At 41.9% G+C, this 23,183-nt stretch overlaps 1 protein-coding gene across 2 annotated transcripts in view; it reads right to left on the reverse strand.

Annotated features, from left to right (window-relative positions):
• SASH1 (SAM and SH3 domain containing 1) overlaps positions 1-23,183 on the reverse strand; it is a 287,896-nt gene that overhangs the window by 63,287 nt on the left and 201,426 nt on the right. For both annotated transcript variants that reach the window (XM_050787296.1, XM_050787295.1), the window contains exons 5-7: positions 19,043-19,083; positions 16,156-16,242; positions 13,430-13,542 (exon numbers count right to left, since the gene is read on the reverse strand). In XM_050787296.1, coding sequence (XP_050643253.1) covers positions 13,430-13,542; positions 16,156-16,242; positions 19,043-19,083 — 241 coding nt within the window. The remainder of the gene's footprint in view (positions 1-13,429; positions 13,543-16,155; positions 16,243-19,042; positions 19,084-23,183) is intronic.

Genomic DNA, 23,183 nt, shown 5'->3' on the forward strand with positions numbered 1-23,183 from the left:
ACCAGTGTTGGTAACTAAGTGCCAGCCAAAGACACCTTTCCCAAAACCAAGAGGAAGATAACCACCCTGCCCTATGAGTTTTCATCTAAGTCAAATCAACAGGCAAAATGGACTCTTTGTATCCTGTGTTCCAGAAAGAATTTTCACTTTCCCCCTCCAACATCAACACTTATGTTTCCTCAGCTTGATTATAAAGAAATTGTCTGTAGTTTGGCCTCTGAATTACCTTCCCAAGTATGTAAGTCAAAAACATGCACGTCCTTTTTAGGAAGAGAAAATGATAGACTACAGACATTTTAGTGAAATGGGGTCAAACCCTGAAACATTTTATATATATTTGTTGTTGTTGTTGAGACAGGGTTTCACTCTGTTACCCAGGCTACAGTGCAGTGGTGCAATCATGGCTCACTGCAGACTTGACCTCCCAGGCTCAAACAATCCCACCTCAGCATCCCAGGTAGCTGGGACTACAGGCATACACCATCATGCCCACCTAGTATTTTTCTTTTTTTTTTTTTTTGTAGAGATGGGGTTTTGCCATGTTGCCCAGGCTGGTCTCAAAATCTTGAGCTCAAGTGTTCCACCCCTTCAGCCTCCCAAAATGATGGGGTTACAGGTATGAGCCACTACACCCGACCCTGAAACAGTTTTAAAAATCACATGCTTGTCTTGTTCAAAACGGCTTCAAGTTGCTAGTCCAATGTTATAACCTAACAAACATTATGGGGTTATTGGAGACCTTTGAGGATGGTCTCTCTCTATTGAGATCTTAGAGATACTGAAAGTTTAGGTTCAGAAACAAGGTTTCTAGTTTTTGAAAAACACAGAAAGACAATTGAAATCCTATAGCAGGCCAGGCGCAGTAGCTCACACCTGTAATCCCAGAACTTTGGGAGGCCAAGGCGGGTTGGTTAACCTGAGGTCAGGAGTTCGAGACCAGCCTGGCCAAGATGGTGAAACCCTGTCTCTACTAAAAATACAAAAATTAGCTGGGTGTGGCGGCGCACACCCAGTACTGAGTACTGAGTAATCTCAGCTACTCGGGAGGCTGAGGCAGGAGAATCGCTTGAACCTGAGGAGCAGAGGTTGCTGTGAGCTGAGATCATGCCACTGCACTCCAACCTGGGTGACAAGAGCGAAATTCTATCTCAAAAAATAAAAAAAAGGAGGAAGGAAAGAAGGAAGGCAGGAAGGCAGGCAGGCAGGCTATAGCAAAGTGAGCAGATTTACTTTAAAAAAAATTTTATAACTTCTTTTACCATATTTCCCAAATAAGTGAGCAAATTTAACTTAGCAATATGAGATCTTTCAGAATGGCATAGTGAGAGTCCAGGTGTCACACAGAAATTGAGCTCTGGGATTCAAAACAATTGTCACTGCATTCAAATCCTATTACAAAGCAGTGTGCACATATGAATTTAAGACAGTGATCAAATCATGTTCCATGAGCCAAGCAACTTAAAAACAGAAATAATTGAACCTGACAGCCCACGTGAGGGTGACTGGACAATCCCAAAGCCCTGGAGCTTGAGGATGTGGTAGCGCCACTACAATGACCATTATTCCTCTAGGAAAAAGCCACTTTCACAACTGTGACTTCAACCTATGAAATTCTTTTCTGCATATATGTGGGAGGAGGTAGGCAGTACTGATTATTGAGTAAGAGCTTGAATGCAGAACCAAATACCAGCTGGGAGCCCTGGGGACAAATTATTTAACCCCTCTATGTTTCGGTTCCTCCACCTGGAAAACAGGCATGACAATAAATCTGTCTTACAGAGCTGTTACCAGAACTAACTAAGATAATGCAGCAAAACTCTCAGCACACCATATCAAAGCAATAGGGTTATTATAATACTATTATTATTACCACTGTGCTTTCAGAGAAAAGAAAGCTCAAAGTTCACATTAACTTGACATGTTTAAACTTTTGGGTATTAGGGGTATTAATCATTGTAATCTTTCTGTTACATTAGGGACACTTAGATTGTTCCAGTCTTTATATTATGTTATACATTAGGATGTTCTCTCCATTTTGATATATTGGCTTGTGAAATGCTACATTCTCCCTGTATGATTGAGAGTATCTGCCCGTTGGAAAATGGGATTATCATGAGATTATCAGGTCTCCAGTTCTCTAGTCCATGTTTATACCCAATCTTAGCTGCATCTCCTAGGAGCCACTAAATAACTTTCAGCTTTAAGGAAAACAGGTACAAATTTCTTTTTTTTTTTTGAGACGGAGTCTTGCTCTGTCCCCCAGGCTGGAGTGCAGTGGCGCTATCTCTGCTCATTCTAAGCTCTGCCTCCCCGGTTCACGCCATTCTCCTGCCTCAGCCTCCTGAGTAGCTGGGACTACAGGCGCCCACCACCGCGCCTGGCTAATTTTTTGTATTTTTAGTAGAGACAGGGTTTCACCGTGGTCTCGATCTCCTGACCTTGTGATCCGCCCGCCTCGGCCACCCAAAGTGTTGGGATTACAGGCGTGAGCCACCGCGCCCGGCCCAAATTTCTAACTAGTCAATCACATATGATGATTTTTTTTTTTTTTCCTGCTGTATGCTCATCTCTGCTATCTACTTTGGGGCCTAAAATATGTGTGCTGTTCTGATAGAGATTTTAATTCTATGCCCTATCCAAACTTTGCTACTCAACTGGCTTTTTGGTTTGTTTTCTGTAACAGGCTTTTGCTCTGTTGCCCAGGCTGGAGTGCAGTAGGGCAATCACGGCTCATTGCAACCTTGATCTCCCTGATTCGAGCAATCCTCCCACCTCAGCTTCCCGAGTAGTTGGGACTACAGGGGCATGGCACCACATCCAGCTAATTATTTTGTATCTTTTTGTAGAGATGAGGTTTCATCATGATGCCCAGGCTGGTGTCGAACTCCTGGGCTCAAGTGATCTGCCTGCCTTCGCCTCTCAAAGTGCTGAGATTAGAGGCGTGAGCCACTGCACCTGGAAACTGTTTTTTTAAATTATCCTAATTACACAATTCTAAGTGTTTTAAAGTTACAAAACAAGATCTCTATTTTTTTTAAGTGCACTGCACAGGAAAAAAAAAAAAAACATGTAATTACACAGGTTATTACATTGATAATTACCTGTTATAATTACATTTTTATATTCCACTTTGGTTCAAGAAGTTTTGGTTTAATTATAATTTCATGAAGGCATGACCATTTGTAATTTCATTAAAGAATGTATACCTTTTAAAGCAAATCTGTAGTGTTTTACATTAATTCCAGGAGTTATAAAATAATGACATTTTAAGGTATGTGTATGTGTGTGTGTCTTAAGCAAAAACATTCCCTCACATCCTGTGATCCCAAATCTCACTGTTTTCTCACAGCTGAAGTCCATGACATGATTTTTTAGAATGATGGCCATCTTTAAAAGAGTAATGTTTATTCCATCTTGGAGACCTTTAGGGAGAGATATATCATAATGTTCCAATTCCTACCAGTACTTACTATAAAGAGCATTTATGTTATATTAAACCGAAATCCACTCCAGCTGCTTTTTAAATTCATTTCTTTCTAATCTGTCCTCAGTAGAGATTTTAAAAACAAACAAACAATCAAACATTCTCCAGGACATCCGAAAGATGTACTCTTTAACAACCCTCAGACATTCGAAGACTGTGATTAAGTTCTTTTCTGCTTCTTTTGAGATAAATCCCTTCCAACTTCTCCCCATGGGATCAATTTTTTAAAAACCTCCTATGGACTCTATATGTGTCCAAATCTCTGTGATTTGATGCACAATAGCTTTTACAAGGAAATGACTCAATAATACATCTAGGTTCCTAGTTCATAATCTTGTGCTCTGGTATACCAGATGCCCAGATTACCTTAATGACTTTATAAGAATGTCTGGTAGGTATAAATTTACACACCCTGCTCTAGAGAACATGACTAAGAGAAGCTGTCTCCACAAAGATATCTAGATGGCTGCTCCCCAACCGCAATCAGCTTTCAGACATCTTATCCCTGGCATGACAAACTCTAAAATGCCAGTCACCCTCCAGGGCTCCCCACTCCATTTGGAATCAGGCTGAGTGAGGCTAGACTCCTCCTGAAATCACATCTCTGTCCAACTTCATCCTTCTCCCTCACTTAGAGGTTTCTCTTTAAAGCCTTCTTTCAATAAGCCACTTGCACAATGCTATATAGAGTTTGGATGTCTCTTTCCCCAAACCTCATACTGAAATTGAATTCCAATACTGGGGAAGGGGGCCTAAAGAGAGGTGTTTGGGGCCATGAGGGAGGATCCCTTAAGAATAGTTTCATACCCTGTGGAGGGGTGGGGAAGGTGATTTCTCACTCTATTTGTTCCCCAAAGAGCAGTTGTTATAAAAGAGCCAGGCACCTCCCTTCTCTTGTTTCTTCTTACCAAGTGATCTCTGCACACACTGCCTTCCACCGTAAGTGGAAGCAGCCTGAGGTTTTCACTAGATGACTACTCTCCCAGCAGGTAGAATCATGAGCCAAATAAACCCCTTTTCTTTGTAAGTTACCCAGTCTCAGGTATTCCTTTATAGCAACACTAAATAGACTAAGATACACAAGAGTCCCTGTCTCAGGCTGTGCTTCCAGGGAATCAGATGTATGACACCCGGAATGAAGAAAAGTTTGGACTAGGCACGGTGGCTCACGCCTGTAATCCCACCACTTTGGGAGGCCATTTGAGGTCGGGAGGATCATTTGAGGTCGGGAGTTCGAGACTAGCCTGGCCAACATGGTGAAACCTCGTCTCTACGAAAAATCCAAAAATTAGCTGGGCCTGGTGGCGTGTGCCTGGAATCCCAGCTGCTTGGGAGGCTGAAGCAGAAGAATTGCTTGAACCTAGGAGGTGGAGTTGCAGTGAGCCAAGATTGCACCACTACACTCCAGCCTGGGCGACAGAGCGAGACTCTGTCTCAAAAAAATAAATAAATAAATAAATTAGCCAGGTGTGGTAGCACGTGCCTACCTAGAGTCCCAGCTATTAAGGAAGCTGAGGCATGAGAACCTCTTGAGCCTGGGAGGTCGAGGCTGCAGTGAACCATGATCACGCCAGTGTACTCTAGCCTGGGCTACAGAGCGAGACCCTGTCTCAAAAAAAAAAAAAGTTCATGATGCCAAAACATCAGTGACAGTCAATGACAAACTTTAAGTGCTCTTTTCTTAATCTCCAAAGGACTTTATTTCTGACTTTCACACAGATACAGTCTTGTTGGAATCAGAAACATACATTAACAGATCAATGTGTAATACTTAATGATTAGATCACATTGACTTGAGCAGTCTTCAGTATAAATAATTATTTTTAAGGAAATGTGATTATTAAATCATGGTCATAGATCTCTCTCAATTTCCTATAGACAGTGCTTCCAGTTAAAATTGCAAAGGACATATTTTTCTACAATATCACTCATCAATGCTGAGTATTATCATTCCAAGAAATTTACTACTATTCTTTTTTATACAAGGCTTTAAATGTGAGTGTATTCCCTTCCCTCTTCACCCCACAACAAACAAATTACTCACATAAATGAATAACCTATAGCTTCCAAGTATGGGCTTTCTACATCTTATGGAATTAGTAAAAGATTTGAATGTCCTGAACTTATTTGCCAAGAGCTATGTAAGGCCTTAAAATTGGTACAGGCACACCTCATTTTACTAAGTTTGACTTTACTGCATATCACAGAAACTGTGTTTTACAAATTGAAAGTTTGTGGTAGCCCTGCATCGAAGAAGTTTATCAGTGCCACTTTTCTAACAATATGGGCTCATTCTGAGTCCCTGCTGTCACATTTTGGTAATTCCTACAGTATTTCAAACTTTTTCATTCTTATTACATCTGTTATGGTGACCTGTGATCTGTGACCTCGGATGTTAATATTGTAATTGTTTTGGGGAGCCATGAATCTAAACATATAAGATTATGTTATGAACCTAAACATTATGAACTTAATGGATAATGTGTGTGTTCTGACGGCTCCACTGACGGGCCATTCTCCCATCTCTCTCCCTCCTGCTCAAGCCTCCCTATTTCCTGAGACACAACATATTTAAATTAGGCCAATTAATAACCCTGCAATTGCCTCTGTGTATTTAATTGAAAGGAAGGGTAGCATGCTTCTCACTTTAAATCAAAAGCTAGGAATGAATGATTAAGCTTAGTGAGGAAGGCATGTTGAAAGCCAGGGTAAGCTAAAAGCTAGGCCTTTTGCATCAAACAGTTAAGTTGGGAATGCAAAGGAAAAGTTATCGAAGGAAATGAAAAGTGCTACTCCAGTGAACACACAAATGATAAGAAAATGGAACAGCCTTATTGCTGACATGGAGAAAGTTTGAGTGGTCTGGGTAGAAGATCATAGCAGACACAACACTCTCGTAAGCCAACGCCGAATCCAGAGCAAGGCCCTAACTCTTTTCAGTTCTATGAAGAGATAAGGAGGTGTGTCTTATAATAAATCCAGAAACTGTTTTTTTGAGAACACCAACAAATTTATGTGACTCACTTTACTGCAATATTCCCTTTACTGCAGTGGTCTGATATCAGACCTGCAATAGCTCTGAGGTATCCTGGTACACAGAAATTGTTATTTAAAATCTGCCAATGACCTAGATCTCCCTAAGCAACTTTTTTACTAATGAGCTTGACTTTCTTAAAGCACATGTGTTAATTATCCATCATAAAGCTATTAGAAAGCATTCAGTAAATAAAATATTGAAATCCTAAATTAAGCTATATTTTAAAATTACACTAAAAAAGATAGTACACTGAGGTTTGTTTTATAAATTTCATTCTTTTCAAATGATTTCAGCTTACAGTAATGTTTTACATATTAGTTCTTTGTAGCCTTTTTCATTTTGATCTTCATTTGTATGTGATATCTGGGTTTTTAGGGGCGTGATGAATCATGGTTTTATAATTTACAGTGGGAAAAGATCCATCAATGAAATCAAATTCATGCAAATGAAACAGAGTGGACCAAATTGTCTTGATCTGAACATGGGCAAAATTTTTCCCAATATGATGACGCCCACCTCCAAATGGCACATAGACAATCTTCTCTCCTGTTGAGTTGTCCTGTAATCACTGATCAGGATTCAGATCCACAAGCTCCACCCAAGTGTCTTGAAACTCTTGATTGACAGTGGGAGATAAACCTGTTTGGTGGCCTGGAGGAATGGTATGTCCTATCACACCCTCTGAGGCAGTTTAGCCATTCTCAGTATAGTCAATACAGGAAGTCTAAGTCTTAACTCTTTCTATACAGTCATTATACAAGTTTCAATCTTTTTTTTTTTTTTAGATGGAGTTTTGCTCTTTTTGCCCTGGCTGGAGTGCAATAGCGAGATCTCGGCTCACTGCAACCTCTGCCTCTGCAATTCTCCTGCCTCAGCCTCCCACGTAGCTGGGGTTACATGCGCGTGCCACCACGCCTGGCTAATTTTGTATTTTTATTAGAGATGGGGTTTCACCATGTTGGCCAGACTGGTCTTGAACTCTTGACCTCATCAGCTGATCCGCCCACCTTGGCCTCCCAAAGTGCTGGGGAGGTTCAATCTTGAGCCGGTCATAAGTTAAAGAAGGTAGATCCTCTCCACGGACAGTTTTCTGCTTCAAATAACATTTTTCATGACATGTTTCATCTCCGGCTATAAAGCAGCTCATTTAGGAACCAGTAGTTGAGGATGTATGTGACCCTGAGAACAGTCTAATAAGCAGCCCTATGATTTCCTCATCTGCCGATAGGCACTCACTCTTGTCTGTAGAATCCAGCAAAGTTTGGAGAATGCTTTGGATTTTTTCTTCTGGTTTCTGTGTTTCTGGGTTGCCTTATAGACAATAGTCGTGCTCTCAGTGAGCTTTGTAGCTGCTTCTGCAACCACGCAGAGGCGGCCAAGGTGGCTGCAGCCAGGCCAAAGGCCCGAAGCCACCACTCACATATGCACACAGCTGTGCCACCTCTCCCTGAGTTGACTTCTGATTTCCTTTCCATGTAAACCATGGCTAGCTATCAAATTATGACCTCAGAAAGAGCTTCACACGATTTTTTTCCTCCACTTTCTCCCCAACTTGAAAGTATTCCTTTCTTTTTCAGTTATAGAAACTTGCTGTCTGAAGTGGGCTACATTAAGGCTACTTTTTAACATTTTCTCTTGCCCCAAGAACATTGGATTAGGCATATCACATTCAACTCCCTTCCCAAACACAGGTGTCCTGAGATGACTGTAGACATCTTCTGCATTCAGATCTTTGGTTTTACTATTAAAAAATGGTGCAGTCAGCTGGATGCAGTGGCTCATGCCTGTAATCCTAGTACTTTGGGAGACCGAGGCAGGTAGATCATATGAGGTCAGGAGTTCGAGACCAGCCTGGCCAACATGGTAAAACCCTGTCTCTACTAAAAATACAAAAATTAGCCGGGCGTGGTGACAGGTGCCTATAATCCCAGCTACTCAGGAAGCTGAGGCAGAAGAATCACTTGAACCCAGGAGGTGGAGGTTGCAGTGAGCCGAGATCATGCTACCTCACTTCAGCTTGGCCGAAAGGGCAAACCTCCATCTCAAAAAATAAAATAAAATAAAATATAAAAAAAAGTAGTGGTGCAGTCACATCTCTCTCCGGGAGTAAATGTCTTGCTTACCACAGAAAAACTAAATACGGTCCATACTTCTCATATGCCCGTACTTCTCATATGCACTTTCTAGAAACTCAATTGAACTTTTCCCAAATGTATGGCATGCCCAAGGAATAGAATGGGAGAGAAAACATATGATGAGCATTTTGCACCAGCCGGCAGCTGGGCTAGGTGGTTACTGTTGTGGCAAAGCAGACCAGGCTGAGGATGAAGGTGCAGGAGATGAGCAGCATGGACAGGAGGCTGTCACTTTCACCTGCCACCCACTCTACCACCTGCCCCAGCACCGACCTGCTCATCTGCATTCCAATTATAATCTTTTAGTTATTTTTAAATGTACAACAAATTATTGTTGACTGTAGTCACCCTGTTGTGCTAACAAATCCTGGATGCTATTCATTCTTCATTCGTCATTCATTTCATACCCATTAACCATCCATACTTCCCCTCACCTCCTCACTACCATCCCCAGGCTCTGGTAACCATCATTCTACTCTCTATCTCCATCAGTTCAATTGTTTTAATTTTTACCTCCCACAAATGCGTGAGAACTTGTGCAGTTTGACTTTCTGTGCCTGGCTTATTTCACTTAATATAATGTCCTCCACTTCCATCCATGTTGTTGTAAATGACAGAAACTCACTCTTTTTTATGGCTGTGTAGTGTTCCACTGTGTATATGTATCACATTTTTTTAATCCATTCATCTTTTGATGGACACTTAGGTTGCTTCCAAGTCTTGGCTATTGTCAACAGCACTGCAATAAAACATGAGAGAGCAGATAGCTCTATGCTAACTTCCCTTCTTTTGGATAGATACTAGCAGTGGGATTGCTGCATCATACGGTAGTTCTATTTTTTGTATCATGAGGAACCTCCATACTGTTCTCGATAGTGGCTGCAATAATTTATATTCTCATCAACAATATATGAGGGTCCCCCTTTCTCCATATCCTTAACAGCATTTGTTATTGCCTGTCTTTTGGATAAAAGCCATTTTAGGCCAGGCGCAGTGACTCACGCCTGTAATCGCAACACTTTGGGACGCCAAGGCAGGTGGATCACCTGAGGTCAGGAGTTCGAGACCAGCCTGGCCAACATGGTGAAACACTGTCTCTACTAAAAATACAAAAATTAGCTAGGCATGGTAGTGGGCACCTGTAATCCCAGCTACTCAGGAGGTTGAGGCAGGAGAATTGTTGGAACCTGGGATGTGGAGGTTGCAGTGAGCCAAGATTGCGCTGCACTCCAACCTGGGTGACAGAGCGAGACTGCATCTCAAAAAAAAAAAAAAAAAAAAAAAAAAATTAGCCAGATGTGGTGGCAGGCACCTGTGATCCCAGCTTTTAAGGGAGGCTGAGGCAGGAGAATCACTTGAACCCACTGAGCCAAAATCTCGCCACTGCATTCCAGCCTGGGTGACAGAGTGAGACTCTGTACCACAAAGCCATTTTAATTGGGGTGAGATGATATCTTATTGTAGTTTTGATTTGCATTTCTCTGATGACCAATAATGTTGAGCACCTTTTCACATGTCTGTTTTCCCTTTGTATGTCTTCTGAGAAATGTCTATTCAGATATTTTCTCCATTTTTTAAATTAGATTATTGGATTTTTTCCTATTGAGTTGTTTGAGTTCCACATATATTGTTTATTAATCCTTTGTCCGACAGGTAGTTTGCGAATATTTTCTCCCAGTATGTGGGTTGTATTTTCACTTTGCTGATTGCTTTGTTTGCTGTGCAGAAGCATTTTAACATGATGTGATCCCATTTGTCCATTTTTGTTTTAGCTGCCTGTACTTTTAGGGTATCACTCAAGACATTTTTGCCCAGTCCAATGTCCTGGAGAATTTCCTCAATGTTTTCTTTTACTAGTTTCATAGTTGAGTCTTAAAGATTTGTCTTTAATCCATTTTGATTAGATTTTTCTATATGGCAAGAGAGAGGGGTCTAGTTTCATTCTTCTGCATATGAATATCCAATTTTCCCAGCACCATTTATTGAAGAGATTGTTCTTTCCCCAATGTATATTCTTGGCACCTTTGTTGAAAGTGAGTTCACTGTAGATGGATGGGTTTATTTCCGGGCTTCCTATTCTATTCCATTGGTCTATATGTCTGATTTATGCCAGGACCATGTTGTTTGGTTACTACAGCTCCACAGTATAGATTTGAAGTCAGTTAATGTCATTCCCCCAGTTTTGTTCTTTTTGCTCAGGATGGCTTTGGCTATTCTACGTATTCTGTGGTTCAATATACATTTTAAGATTATTTTTTCTTCTTTCCTTTTCTTTGGGGGGTGGGGGTGGATGGATTCTCACTCTCTCACCAGGCTGGAGTTCAATGGAACGATCTTGGCTCATTGTCTCCACCTCCCCGATTCAAGCCATTCTTCTGCCTCAGCCTCCCAAGTAGCTTGCTACAGATAGGCGCCACCTCACCTGGCTAATTTTTGTATTTTTAGTAGAGACGGGCTTTCACCATGTTGGCCAGGTTGGTCCCGAACTCCTGATCTCGAGTGATCTGCCCGCCTTGGCCTCCCAAAGTGTAAGTTTATTTCTTCTAATTCTGTGAAGCATGTCATTGGTATTTTGATATGGATTGCACTGAATCTGTAGATTGCTTTGGATAGTATAGCCATTTTAATGATATTGACCCTTCTAACCCATGAACATGGAATAGTTTTCCTTTTTTCTTTTTTTTTTTTGGTGTCCTTTTCTTGCATCAATGTTTTACTGTTTTCATTATAATGAAAGCTTTCACAATAACAGCTTTCACTTCTTTGGTTGAGTTTATTCTTAGGTATTTTATTTGTAGCTATTATAAATGGGATTACTTTCTTGATTTCTTTTCAGATTACGTATTGCTGGCATATAGAAATGCTACTGATTTTTATGTGTTGATTTTGTAGCCTGCAACTTTACTTAATTTATCAGTTCTAATAGTTTTTCAGTGGAGTCTTTGGTTCTCTTTTATTTCTTTCTCTTGCCTGATTGCTATAGCTAGGACTTCCAGTACTATGTTGAATAACAGTGGTGAAAATGGACATCTTTGTCACATAACTTTTATTACAGGATATTGTTATAATTGTTCTATTTTATTTTTAGTTATTGTTGTTAATTTCTTATTATGTCTAATTTATAGATTAAGCTCTACCATGGACATGTATGCATAGGAACATAAGAAAAAACATACACAGTATGTATAGGGTTTGGTACCATCTGCAGTTTCAGGCATTCACTGGGGGTCTTAGAACATATCCCTTGCATGTAAGAGGGAACTACTGTATATTAAACTAAACTGAGTACATGTGTGCCACTGTTTCAAGGTTTCAGACCTTTAAGATCCCACTCAATGGCTGCTATAGGTTGAATGTTATGGTTTCTACGTGTTGAATGTTTGTCTCTCCCCAAGCTGATGGTGAGAATTTGGTAGCTGGTGTGGTGGTGTTAAGAGGTGAAACTTTGGGAGGTGATAGGGTAGTATTACTGTCATTATAAAAGGGCAAGTTTGCCCCCTTTAGCTTCTTGGCATTCCTCCTTCTGGCTTATAAGCATCCAGCCTTCCTCCCCTGCAGATGACATGGTACACAAGGCGTCATCATAGGAGAGCATAGTCTCACCAGACATCAAACCTGCTGGGGCCCCTTGACATTAGATTTCCCAGCCTCCGGAACTGTGTGCCAATAAATTCCTGTTCTTGATGAATTATGCAATCTGTGGTATTCTGTTACAGCAGCACAAAATGGAACAAGACAATGGTAAAGTCTTAACTCATTCAATGTTTCCTTGGTGGTTTGAAGGTTTTTGTCAATTTCCAAACCTGTTTATTTGGGACTTATCTGCACAGTACTGAACCAGCTGTTCAAAGTGAAAATTCAAGAATCAATGGGTTTGTTTTTCAACAACAAAGCAGGGAATCTCTTAATAAATTGCTGCCTTACTAGTATAACTGCTGCTCTAGTATCCTAAAGGTTAATTAGGCTTCTTGTAGTGCCTAACTTAACTCAGAGGGAAATAAAAATAAAAACAAAAAACAAACACAACAAATTATAATTAATATTTACTTAGATATGAAAGTAAGTATAACCTTTAGATTATTCAAAATTCAGTTTGTGAAGGCATCTTATAGAACTCATATTTATAGGCCAGGTGTGCTTGCTTACACCTGTAATTCTAACATGTTGGGAGGCCGAAGGGAGAGGATCACTTGAGCCCACAGGTTTGAGACCAGCCTGGGCAACATGAGGAGACCGTGTCTCTGTAAAAAATTTAAAAATTAGCTGGGTGTGGTGTCACACACTTGTGGTCCCAGCTACTCAGGAGGCTGACATGGGAGGATTGCTTGGGCCCAGGAGGTTGAGGCTGCAGTCAGTTGTGATCGCACCACTGCACTACAGTCTGGGAAATACAGTGAGATCCTATCTCAAACAACAACAACAACAACAACAACAAAACCAAACCTGATGTTTGCAATGTTTTTAGCATATTTGATTTTTATTTAATAATTAATCTTTTACCACTGATTATGTTCTTTTCAAAAGGCTTGTGAATTTTTCCCATTAATGTGGTCCACAGATCAAATATATCTGCCATTCATTCATTCGTTCGTGTTTTCATTGACTATAGCAGTTTCACCTCGCAAAGTAGAATGCTTGTATCAAGTAAACAGAATAAATATTTTATCTGACAACATGGGTACCTGATTCCTATACCCCTTGATGGCCCCAAACATTTTTACACTTCAGGAAGCCAAGTCCTCACAAATATAAACCAGGTATCTGCATGCTTACCCTGGCAAGTGCTTCCTCAATCGTGATCATCTTTTCCTTGACCATCATCATTAGCTGAATCCGCTCCTCATCGCTCATTGTTATTTCACTGGCAACGTAACCAACGTCTTCTCCTGGAGATTGAGGACAAAGAATAACAGGAGTGAAAACAAGAACAGCGAAACAGAACGCCAATGCTGAATATCTGCTGTCTCAGGCGAGGGAAGAATGTTGCTCAGGACACTATGTATGTTGAACGTTACTGATGAAGCAAAGGGTGGGAAAAATATGCTGCTTTTAAAGAAGCGAATAAGCACCTCTGATTGAGAAACAGGCTTGCAGAACATGTGGATCTCACCATGTCACCCTAGAAACAAATCCTTCAAGATGATCAGAGCCTTTGAGATGGTGTGCCCAGTGGACGGGTTTTGGAGGAAAGTAAGAGAGAGCTCCTCACTATAGGTGGAGTAAAGATCTAATTTATACACCCAACTGGATCATACAAGCATTCCAAGGCTCCTTCAGCTGTGGGTTCTCTGTGTCCTTTCATTTGAATATAAATGAGAAGAAAATATTTTTGCAAAGAAGTAAGAAAGAACCCTAGGTCATGACAGAGGAAGGAAGGTCACAGAGTCCAGACCCACAGCCTGGCAAAACCTTCCAATCCTACTAAGCTATTTCACTGTTATTATTCCTTGAAACTAAGTGCACCCGGGGGAAGAGGTTCATTCCTGTAATCCCAGCACTTTGGGAGGCCAAGGCAGGTGGACCACTTGAGGTCAGGAGTTCGAGACCAGCCTGGCCAACAAGGTGAAACCCCGTCTCCACTAAAAATACAGAAATTAGCCAGGTGTGGTGGCAGGCACCTGTAATACCAGCTACTCAGGAGATTGAAGCAGGAGAATTGCTTTGAACCCAGGAGGCGAAGGTTGCAGTGAGCTGAGATCACACCACTGCGCTACAGCCTAGGTGACAGAGCAAGACTCCATCTGAAGACAAAAAAAAAAAAAAAAAAAAAAAATGCCAAGTGCAAATCACAGACATGAAGCATGTTCAGTTAATCAGAAGAAGGGTGCCATATAGGTCTGTATCTGAAAGTGTTATTGTCATAAATTGGTTTCCAAACTGCGGGAAAATCAACTTCCAACTCACACCTGAAGGCAGCTAGAACTGCAGAGATGAGAATGTTCTGTTAGATTCCAAAGATTTTCCTACAGAGCAAACAGACTGCTATTGCCTCTAGTATATCTGAGCCACACTGGGCAATGGTGCCTCTGGTCAGCGTGTGGGGAAGGACATGTTAGTGAACATCAGCTGTAACATCCCCACTCCAGTCCCGCACCCTGCTCTCCTCCCCATCTTTCTCATTCATACTTTTTACCAGCTTCCAATACCGTTAGGATGCCCAGCTGTGGCTTAATTTGCCTTTGGTGTAAAGGACAGAGGGAAAGAGTCTGCCTGTAGACTTGCAGGAAACTATTTCAGGCACAGCTGACTTTGGAATTTATGTTGCCCTGTATTTCCATCTCATTTCCATTTAGTAATCAATCAATCCAAAAATACTCCTCAAGTTCCCTTTGCTACTTTCACAGGGAGAATAACAGTGTGTGCTGGGTGAAGACAGAAGCCTGCTGGTTTGATTCATTTTACTGTCTGTGTCACCTCAAATGGCAGAGAGGGTGATGGGAAATTGGTTGGGTTCTTTAAAAATTCACGATAGCTGGTAAACTGTTGGCTTCCTCCTTCCCTCCCTCTTGTACCTCTCCCTTTCTCCTTAGCTTTCTTTCTAAATTAGACTTTTTTGTTAGAATCCAAGGTTTATTTTGAATCACAAGTGATGCTGGGTGAATACAAAAAACTGGGAATGCTTAAAAGTAGGACAACTTGAGAAAAAAAAACCATGTGGAATGTTGCCAAGGAACCCAGGTGTGCTGTGACGTGTCTACTGTTCACATCCATTTTTCTCATTTCCACGTGTACAGGTAATTAGATAGACGTTCCACACAGCGCAGGACACTAAGGTTTGTAAAGCAAAACAAGTAGTGTCACTGGTGATCAAGGAAAACTTTATATCTACTGATAACCTCATTCAGTTGGACTGGAATCTGGAAGTGGATTTGCTCCGGTTTCTTCTCTGAATACTGGGGAAACATAAATTATGTAACTGAGCCTCAAAGGGACGACATATTTACTTACTATATAAACAACAACAAAAGACACAGCCAAGAGTAGGGCAGAACTCCCTTCACAAAGCCGCCCAGGCAAATTCCCATGATGTCAGACCACTGGAGTTTCCAGGGGCAACACCCCATAACCGTCCCGCTGCAGGAGAGCATCAGAAGTTCAGAAGAATGCAGAGGCCCTCAGTGGGAGCACGGACAGGAGAGCCCCAAACCAACACATGCGAGGGCTCTCTAGGCCCTTTCAGGCTAGATCTTGACGAGAGAAAAGATCTTTCTGAGGTTGGTGCGACTGAGAAAACTAAAGATTCGGCCTCTGCTCTCAGATCTACGAAAGGGAAGAACTGTGAACTCGTCCCCTTTTGGTTTTTTTTTTTTGACTTAAAGAAAAGAAAATCACTGGGACAAAGTCTTAAAGTAACAACAGGAATGTCAGAAAAGTTGAACATCTTATGGGCACATGCGGTGAGTTACGCTAACTTACAGCATCCACTGAGATTAACAGCACAGGCTTCTCCACATGTTAGAGCTGAAAGGACCTACTGTCCGCCAGCTGCATTGCAGTACCTTTTGAAGTCTGTCTCATTATTCCTTTCTGGTTCTTTCGGAAGTTCTGCCAGAAATACTTATTTTTCTTCTTCCAGTCTCCTTTTCCTTTAAAAAAAAAAAAAAAAAAGGAAGAAAAAGCACAAGCAATAAATTCATTAATAACAAAAGTAGCCTCTTCCTTATAATTCAAAGCTGGTAAGAATACTTTGATTTCACAAAAGGACAGTTTTTTCTTTCAGTTTGTGAAAGAATGGGAGATGGCTATAAAGTTGTTTAAAAGAAATGCAAATTTCCTAGTAGCAAGATATGGTGCAGTGAGGTTAAGATGAAAAACAGAAACATCAAAAAGGAGGGCAAAACATGCATTCTTGTGTTTACTTTGATGTTTGTTTAACTAGTATGCCTAATTTGGCCTCGTCTTGCAGTGTATATCTCCCCTTTGGTCTTAGCCACAATTATTTCAACTACACCACAAATAGGGTATTTTAAGAAGCTCACTTTGTTTTGTTGTTATTTCTGTTGTTGATCTACCCTTGGTTTATTTCTGTTACTCCAGATTTAACGACAAGAACAGAATGGTTGGTATGTCCTGGGCCCACAGGTCAGGGGAGGTGGTCCCCTGGGTCTGTGGGTCTGGCCCCCGCTGTTATTCTCAGAAGTGTGGTCTGCATGGGTCTCACTATGGCATGCATATGGCACTCCCTGGCATTCAGGCTACCTGGTGACCCACCTACAGCTTACCCAGGGCACAAAGAAAAGAAAGCCTGCAATCAGGCCGTGACATCTCCCAAATGGGTCTCTCTCTACCCGCCCCACCCCCCATCCTTTCCAGACTACTGCGGTGACTTTCAAGTGAAAACAAACTCGCTGCTATAGCTAGACATTTTTAATATGTGGTAGGGTTCTGATCATCAATAATATGTAATACCTTTTTAAAAGCAAAGTGAAAGGGGAGAGTAAGCAAAATGAGTGGGTAGAGCAGTCCTTTATTCTTTACAAATAAAAAGCAGCAGCAGTGGTGTCTGCCATCGTGCTGATGTGGCACATTCAAAGTAGCAGCTCTGTCACCACTTGTTGTCTGTCTGGTTGCTCCATGGCCACTGGAAATAGGACCCAGCGAAGTGATGGGTTTCCCCAGTCTAGACGGGTGGTGCCAAGCAATGAAGCAGACATGTGGGAACCATGTCTATGGTGCTCCCAGGCTAGAAAGGGCGTCGTCTGTCAAAACAGGATGCCCGCACATTTAAGTTTTGACAGCCCCCAGAGCCGTGGGAATGAAACCGGAGCCTTTCCACCAAAGACAGAGCTCCATGGCAAGTTTTGTATCACCCACTGCCTTTGGGCTTAACACTGAAGCAAATGTCAGACATGCAGGGTTAAAGTTGACTAGTTATTATTAACTCAACCTTGCTCTTGGACAGTTCAGGAATATTTCTTTTCTTTCTTTTTTCTTTTTCTTTTTTTTTTTGGTTGAGATGAAGTCTTGCTCTGGCGCCCAGGCTGGAGTGCAGTGGTGCAATCTTGGCTTACTACAACTTCTGCCTCCTGGGTGCCGGCGATTCTCCTGCCTCAGCCTCCTGAGTAGCTGGGATTATACGCACAAGCTACCACGCCCGGCTAATTTTTGTATTTTTAGTAGAGATGGGGTTTCACCATATTGGCCCGGCTGGTCTCAATCTCCTGACGTCATGACCCGCCTTGGCCTCCCAAAGTGCTGGGATTACAGATGTGAGCCACCATATCCAGCCTATTTATTTTCCTTTTAAGAGACATGGTCTCTTCGTCCAAGCTGGAGTGCAGTGGTGCAATCACAGCTCACTGTAGCCTCAAACTCTTGGGCTCAAGGGATCCGCCCACCTCAGCCTCCCAAGTAGCTGGGACTACAGGTGCATACTGCCATGCCCAGCTAATTTTTAAATTTTTGGTAGAGAGCACATCTTGCTATGTTGCTCAGGTCAGTCTCTAACTCCTGGGCTCAAGCAATTCTCCCTCGTTGGCCTCCCAAATTCCTGGGATAAGAGAAGTGAGCCACTGAACAGGCTGAGAATATATTTCTTTAACTATAAGCTATATTCCCTTCTTCCTTCTCCCATTTTCAAGTTTCTGAAACAGAGATACAGCCTAATAAATGGTAATAGCTAACATTTATTCAGCTACTATATCCAGACACTTTGCTATCTAATGGCAAATTTCATTTAATACTCAATTATATGATGCATCATTGTTCCCACCTAGCAGATGAGAAAACTGAGGCTTGGTGCAAGTGAGCTGCACAAGGTAATAGCTATTGAGTTGGCAGATTCAAAGGCAGGCAGCCAGGTTTGATTGAGTACTTATGTCCCTAATCACTACCAGCCACCCACCCTCTGACCCAAACAGAATAGCTGTTACTAAACCAAGAGTGAATTTTATAATCAAGAATATATAAAATATGCAATGCCTTAATTATGCATAATCTTGGATCCAAAAAATTCCCAATTGAAAGATGTATCCTAAGGACATTATTAGGGACACAGACCCCAGGATTTTTAGAGCAGCAGTAAATTTTTAAGTCTGCGTAATATTCTACCATATTGGATGTGCCATAAGTTAATTAACCAATTCATTCTTTGCTGGATATTTAGGTTGCTTCTAATTTTTTCTCTATTAACAGAGAATATTCAGTCATGGGAAAATGCTCATAACGTATTCAACTTAAAAACTATAAAACAGTATGCAGAATATGATCACAATTATGTTTTTTTTAAATCCCCTAGAAAAAGGAGAATAAAGATGTACATCAAAATCGTAACAGTGTTTATTTCTGAGTAGAAGGATTATTGTGGGTTTTGTATTTTCACATGTTCATGTTTTCTATAAAGTATTAAAATAATTAAATAGGTAAACCAAGAAAAGTGGTACTGACCTACAGCGTTGTCTTCCGAGTTTGATTTATGAAGAGGGTTCCTAGAAAAGAAAAACAAATCAGATTACCAGGGAGCCTTGCTTTCATGGGAGAACTGAAAATCCTCCTAACTAGTTTGACCCGGCATCAATACTACTTAATACAGCCAGGGAAACTGTTACAGGCTATTTACCACTGGCTTTTTCTACCCGTCTGCTGACTTCCTAGAAATAGACTCATGTGCCATTTGCCGACATTTATTAAAGACTCACTCGAAGGTGAGACCTGTAGCATTAAATGAAGAAGACAGACTTCACTAGATCGTGGAAGTGCCTTTCATTCTGCGAACTATTAATACAGTGAAGTTACTGCCATTGGGAAGTCTCTTGTGGAAGAGGAAAAGAGAAAGCAAATAATAATGAAAACATAAACTCAGCACCACAAATGCCACTTGGGCCTGCAGATAAGTACAGTGGTTGGCTCTAGGAAAATGAAGGGGGCAGGGAGGCGGGTGAGAGACCCACAATAGGATATTGAGTGCCCTTAATAGAGGGGGTGGCCAGTACATAGTTCCTCCAGTTGGTTGCTGCCAGTTGGCAAGTGCAATGTCTATCCTGCTGAATCTTCCAATGTTCAAAGAGAAGCCAGAAATCTGTATTTTGTTTTTGTTTTTGAGACAGAGTCTTGCTCTATTGCCCAGGCTGGAGTACAGTGGCATGATCTCAGCTCATTGCAACCTCCGCCTCCTTGGGTTCAAGCGATTCTCCTGTCTCAGCCTCCCAAGTAGCTGAGATTATAGGTATGCACCATCACGCCTGGCTAATTTTTATATTTTTAATAGAGATGGGGTTTCACCATGTTGACCAGACTGGTCTGGAACTCCTGACCTCATACAATCCTCCTGCCTCGGCCCCCCAAAGTGCTGGGATTACAGGTGTGAGCCACTGTGCCCGGCCAGAAATCTGTATTTTTATATGAGAGCTCTAACATTTTTAAGTGATGGCAAATAAACCAATGTTTTAAAAAATGTGTCCAAATCAATCAATACATGTCTGGGCATCAAATTTGGACCCCCCCCCCCCCCCCCCACCCCAACACCTTTGGCTGCCAGTTTGTGAAGGCAGATACAGACTAACCCAAATAATCTGAAAAGTGTACACAGCCCAACCCCAGTTCATTAAACATTTCGCCAGAAAAAAACTTAAGATAAACAAAATTTAAAGAAAGAAAGCGGGAAAACCAAAGAAAGTTAAAACTGGTTGTATCAAAAAGGGAACGAGGGGGGCAGATCACTTGAGGTCAGGAGTTTGAGACCAGACTGGACAACATGGCAAAGCCCCATGTCTACTAAAAATACAAAAATTAGCTAGGCTTGGTGGCACAGGTCCATAATCCCAGCTACTTGGGAAGCTGAGGCAGGAGAATTGCTCGAATCTGGGAGGCAGAGGTTGAAGTGAGCCAAGATCGCACCACTGCACTCCAGACTGGGCGACAGAGTGAAACTGTGTCTCTCAAAAAAAAAAAAAAAAAAAGAGGGGGAACAGTAGAGGGTGGAACAAAATCTTTCATTAGGTGTGTCCAAATCCCAGAAGGAAAATACAGTATCCTTGGGCTTGCAGCCACGGGAAACCAGAAAGAAGGCACCTGCATCAGAACAGACTCAGACACTTGGGGGATTTAAACCTGAATCTTCAGTACAAGTTCACCGCCAGGAAGGAAGATGGAAAAGGTGATTTTTGCATCTGAAGGTTTGGGAAGATAAGAAAGTGGGAGGCCAGGTATGAGTCACACTGAAAACATTAGAGGAAAGGCTGAGGCAGGAGGAGAGCAGACTGGGCAACATAGTGAGACACCGTCTCTTAAAAAAAATTTTTTTTTTTTTAAGTTTAACTGGGCATAGTGACATGCACCTATAGTTCTAGTTCTAGCTACTCAGGAGGCTGCAGCAGGAGGACTACTTGAGCCCAGGAGTTCGAGGTTGTAGTCAGCTATGATCACACCACTGACCTCCAAACTGGGTGACTGAATGAGACTGTCTCATTCAGAGGAAGAAGAATTGAACATCATCATCACCTAAAGTGATTTTCTGCCTACCTTTTGGATAAAAGGACCTTGAGAATCTAAGGTGACCAGAGAGAGGGGAGGGAGGCTTTTTCATGCAGAGCCGCCTTTAATAAGCCACCATCCTTTGGTGTAGCTGCACTGGTGTGGGCTGACCACTGGGTGCCATTTCTGAGTGGCAGGCCCATGCCCAGCAAGCACCACCATTCTCCACATGTGAGTGCAGAGAACTGTTGGTGACCAGCACAAAAATCTGAAAGCTTTCTATTGTAAACTAAGGGAGAATCAGAGCTAAGAACAGACTCAGGGGAGAAACCGCTGCAAAGGACAAGAGCTAGATTTGAATTCTAGTTATTTCCCCTTATTCCTGAGCTGTGAATACACAATATGTAAGGAAAATCTCATCACCAAATTGTGCCAAAACATGGCTAGGACCTACTCTCCTTCCTCCTATCCACACAAAAATGAAAATACCTGTATTTACCTGCAAGGCTTTTAGGAGGTAGCCATTTCAAAATTTAAATCATTCAGCCAAAATGTACTGAACAACAGCACAAGTAAGGTACGTGGATGCACAGGAAGAAACGGGACCCACAGGTGAGGGATGGAGGAAGACAGGAACAAAAAAGCTGGGGGAGGGGAGAAGGAGAAGAATGAGGAAGAGAAGCAGCAAATGTAACGCGCTCAGGGCCATGGGAGAAGTGGGAGCAAAATAAGAACAAGTTAGTTGGCTGGGACTGAGGCAGGAAATCCTTCAGAAAGAAAAAAGGGTTTCTGCTCAGTTTAGATTCTTAATTTTTTAAAAAAATCTTACTGTGCTGTACTTTGCATTTCAAGTCATGGGACTCAGCTGCCCACCTAACTTCAGTGGGCCGGGGTCTGCAGCTGGTTAAACATGTTTTCTGTAAGGGGCCACCAGAGGCACAGGGAGCCCCATATGTATTTTTGTCCTCACCCTAAGGACTAGAGATGTCCTTTTTTTTTGGACACAGAGCCTCCCTCTATTGCCCAGGCTAGAGTGTAGTGGTTCGATCTCGGCTCACTGCAACCTCCGCCTCCCAAGTTCAAGCGATTCTCCTGCCTCACCCTCCTGGGACTACAGGTATGTGTCACTACACCTGGCTAATTTTTGTATTTTTAGTAGAGATGGGGTTTCACCATGTTGGCCAGGCTGGACTTGAACTCCTGGCCTCAGGTGATCTGCCTGCCTTGGCCTCCCAAAGTGCTGGGATTATAGGCATGAGCCACCATGCCTGGCCGGGACTAGAGAAGTCTTGACCTAATTGCTATGGACCAAATATCACTACCTCAGGATACAACTGATGATGTAATAAGTGAAAACATAAATTGTGAAATTTTACTTTCCCTGAAAGTCATCAAAATACTTCAAAAAGTACACTGCAGAAAAATGTATGCTCCCACTGCTACACCATTATCCCAAAATGTAATTGCATTTTCCTCTCTGAAATGATGACTGACAATATTTTCATTATTTTTAATCTACTGTCTTTAAACTATCACACACTTTGATACAATTTTATCCTCTGGTTTGGACTTGGCCCAGGCAGTGCTTGAATTTCCCCAGGATGCCAGCAGATGGCACTGTAGTTTCTTTATTCATCTTGCTGTGGTGAGTAGGATTTTGTTTTTAAAATTTCACAAGTTCACCACCTAGATGCTGGCCAAAGAATAACAAGCCCATGTTTCATAAGAGAGAGGCTCCCCAACTCATCAAATTTGCAAAGGAGGAAAATGACACCGTACAAATTTGGATGCAGTGACTTTCTCCCTGCAAACAGAAGCTGGCATAGAAGCAATGCAAAATGCCATCTCCTTTCTCCCTGAGACTGATTATTAAAATTCATCCAGCAGGAGCAAAAATCAATGATATAACCCAAGTCCAAATGTGGATGGCAGCAGGTGGAAGGGGCCATTTACTGATCTCCTGGTGGAAGAAATAATGCTCAGGCGTCAGCTCCAAAGAGGCCTCCCGGTAGTACCTCCTTCCTCCAGCCAGATGCCCCAGGCCTGAGGACAGTGGGTGCTGGAGGTGGATCTGCTCTTTGGACTCATCTTTTTCATTGTCAGTGGGCAAAAAGGA

This window comes from Macaca thibetana, chromosome 4, assembly GCF_024542745.1.
Source record: "Macaca thibetana thibetana isolate TM-01 chromosome 4, ASM2454274v1, whole genome shotgun sequence".
Taxonomy (NCBI): domain Eukaryota; kingdom Metazoa; phylum Chordata; class Mammalia; order Primates; family Cercopithecidae; genus Macaca; species Macaca thibetana.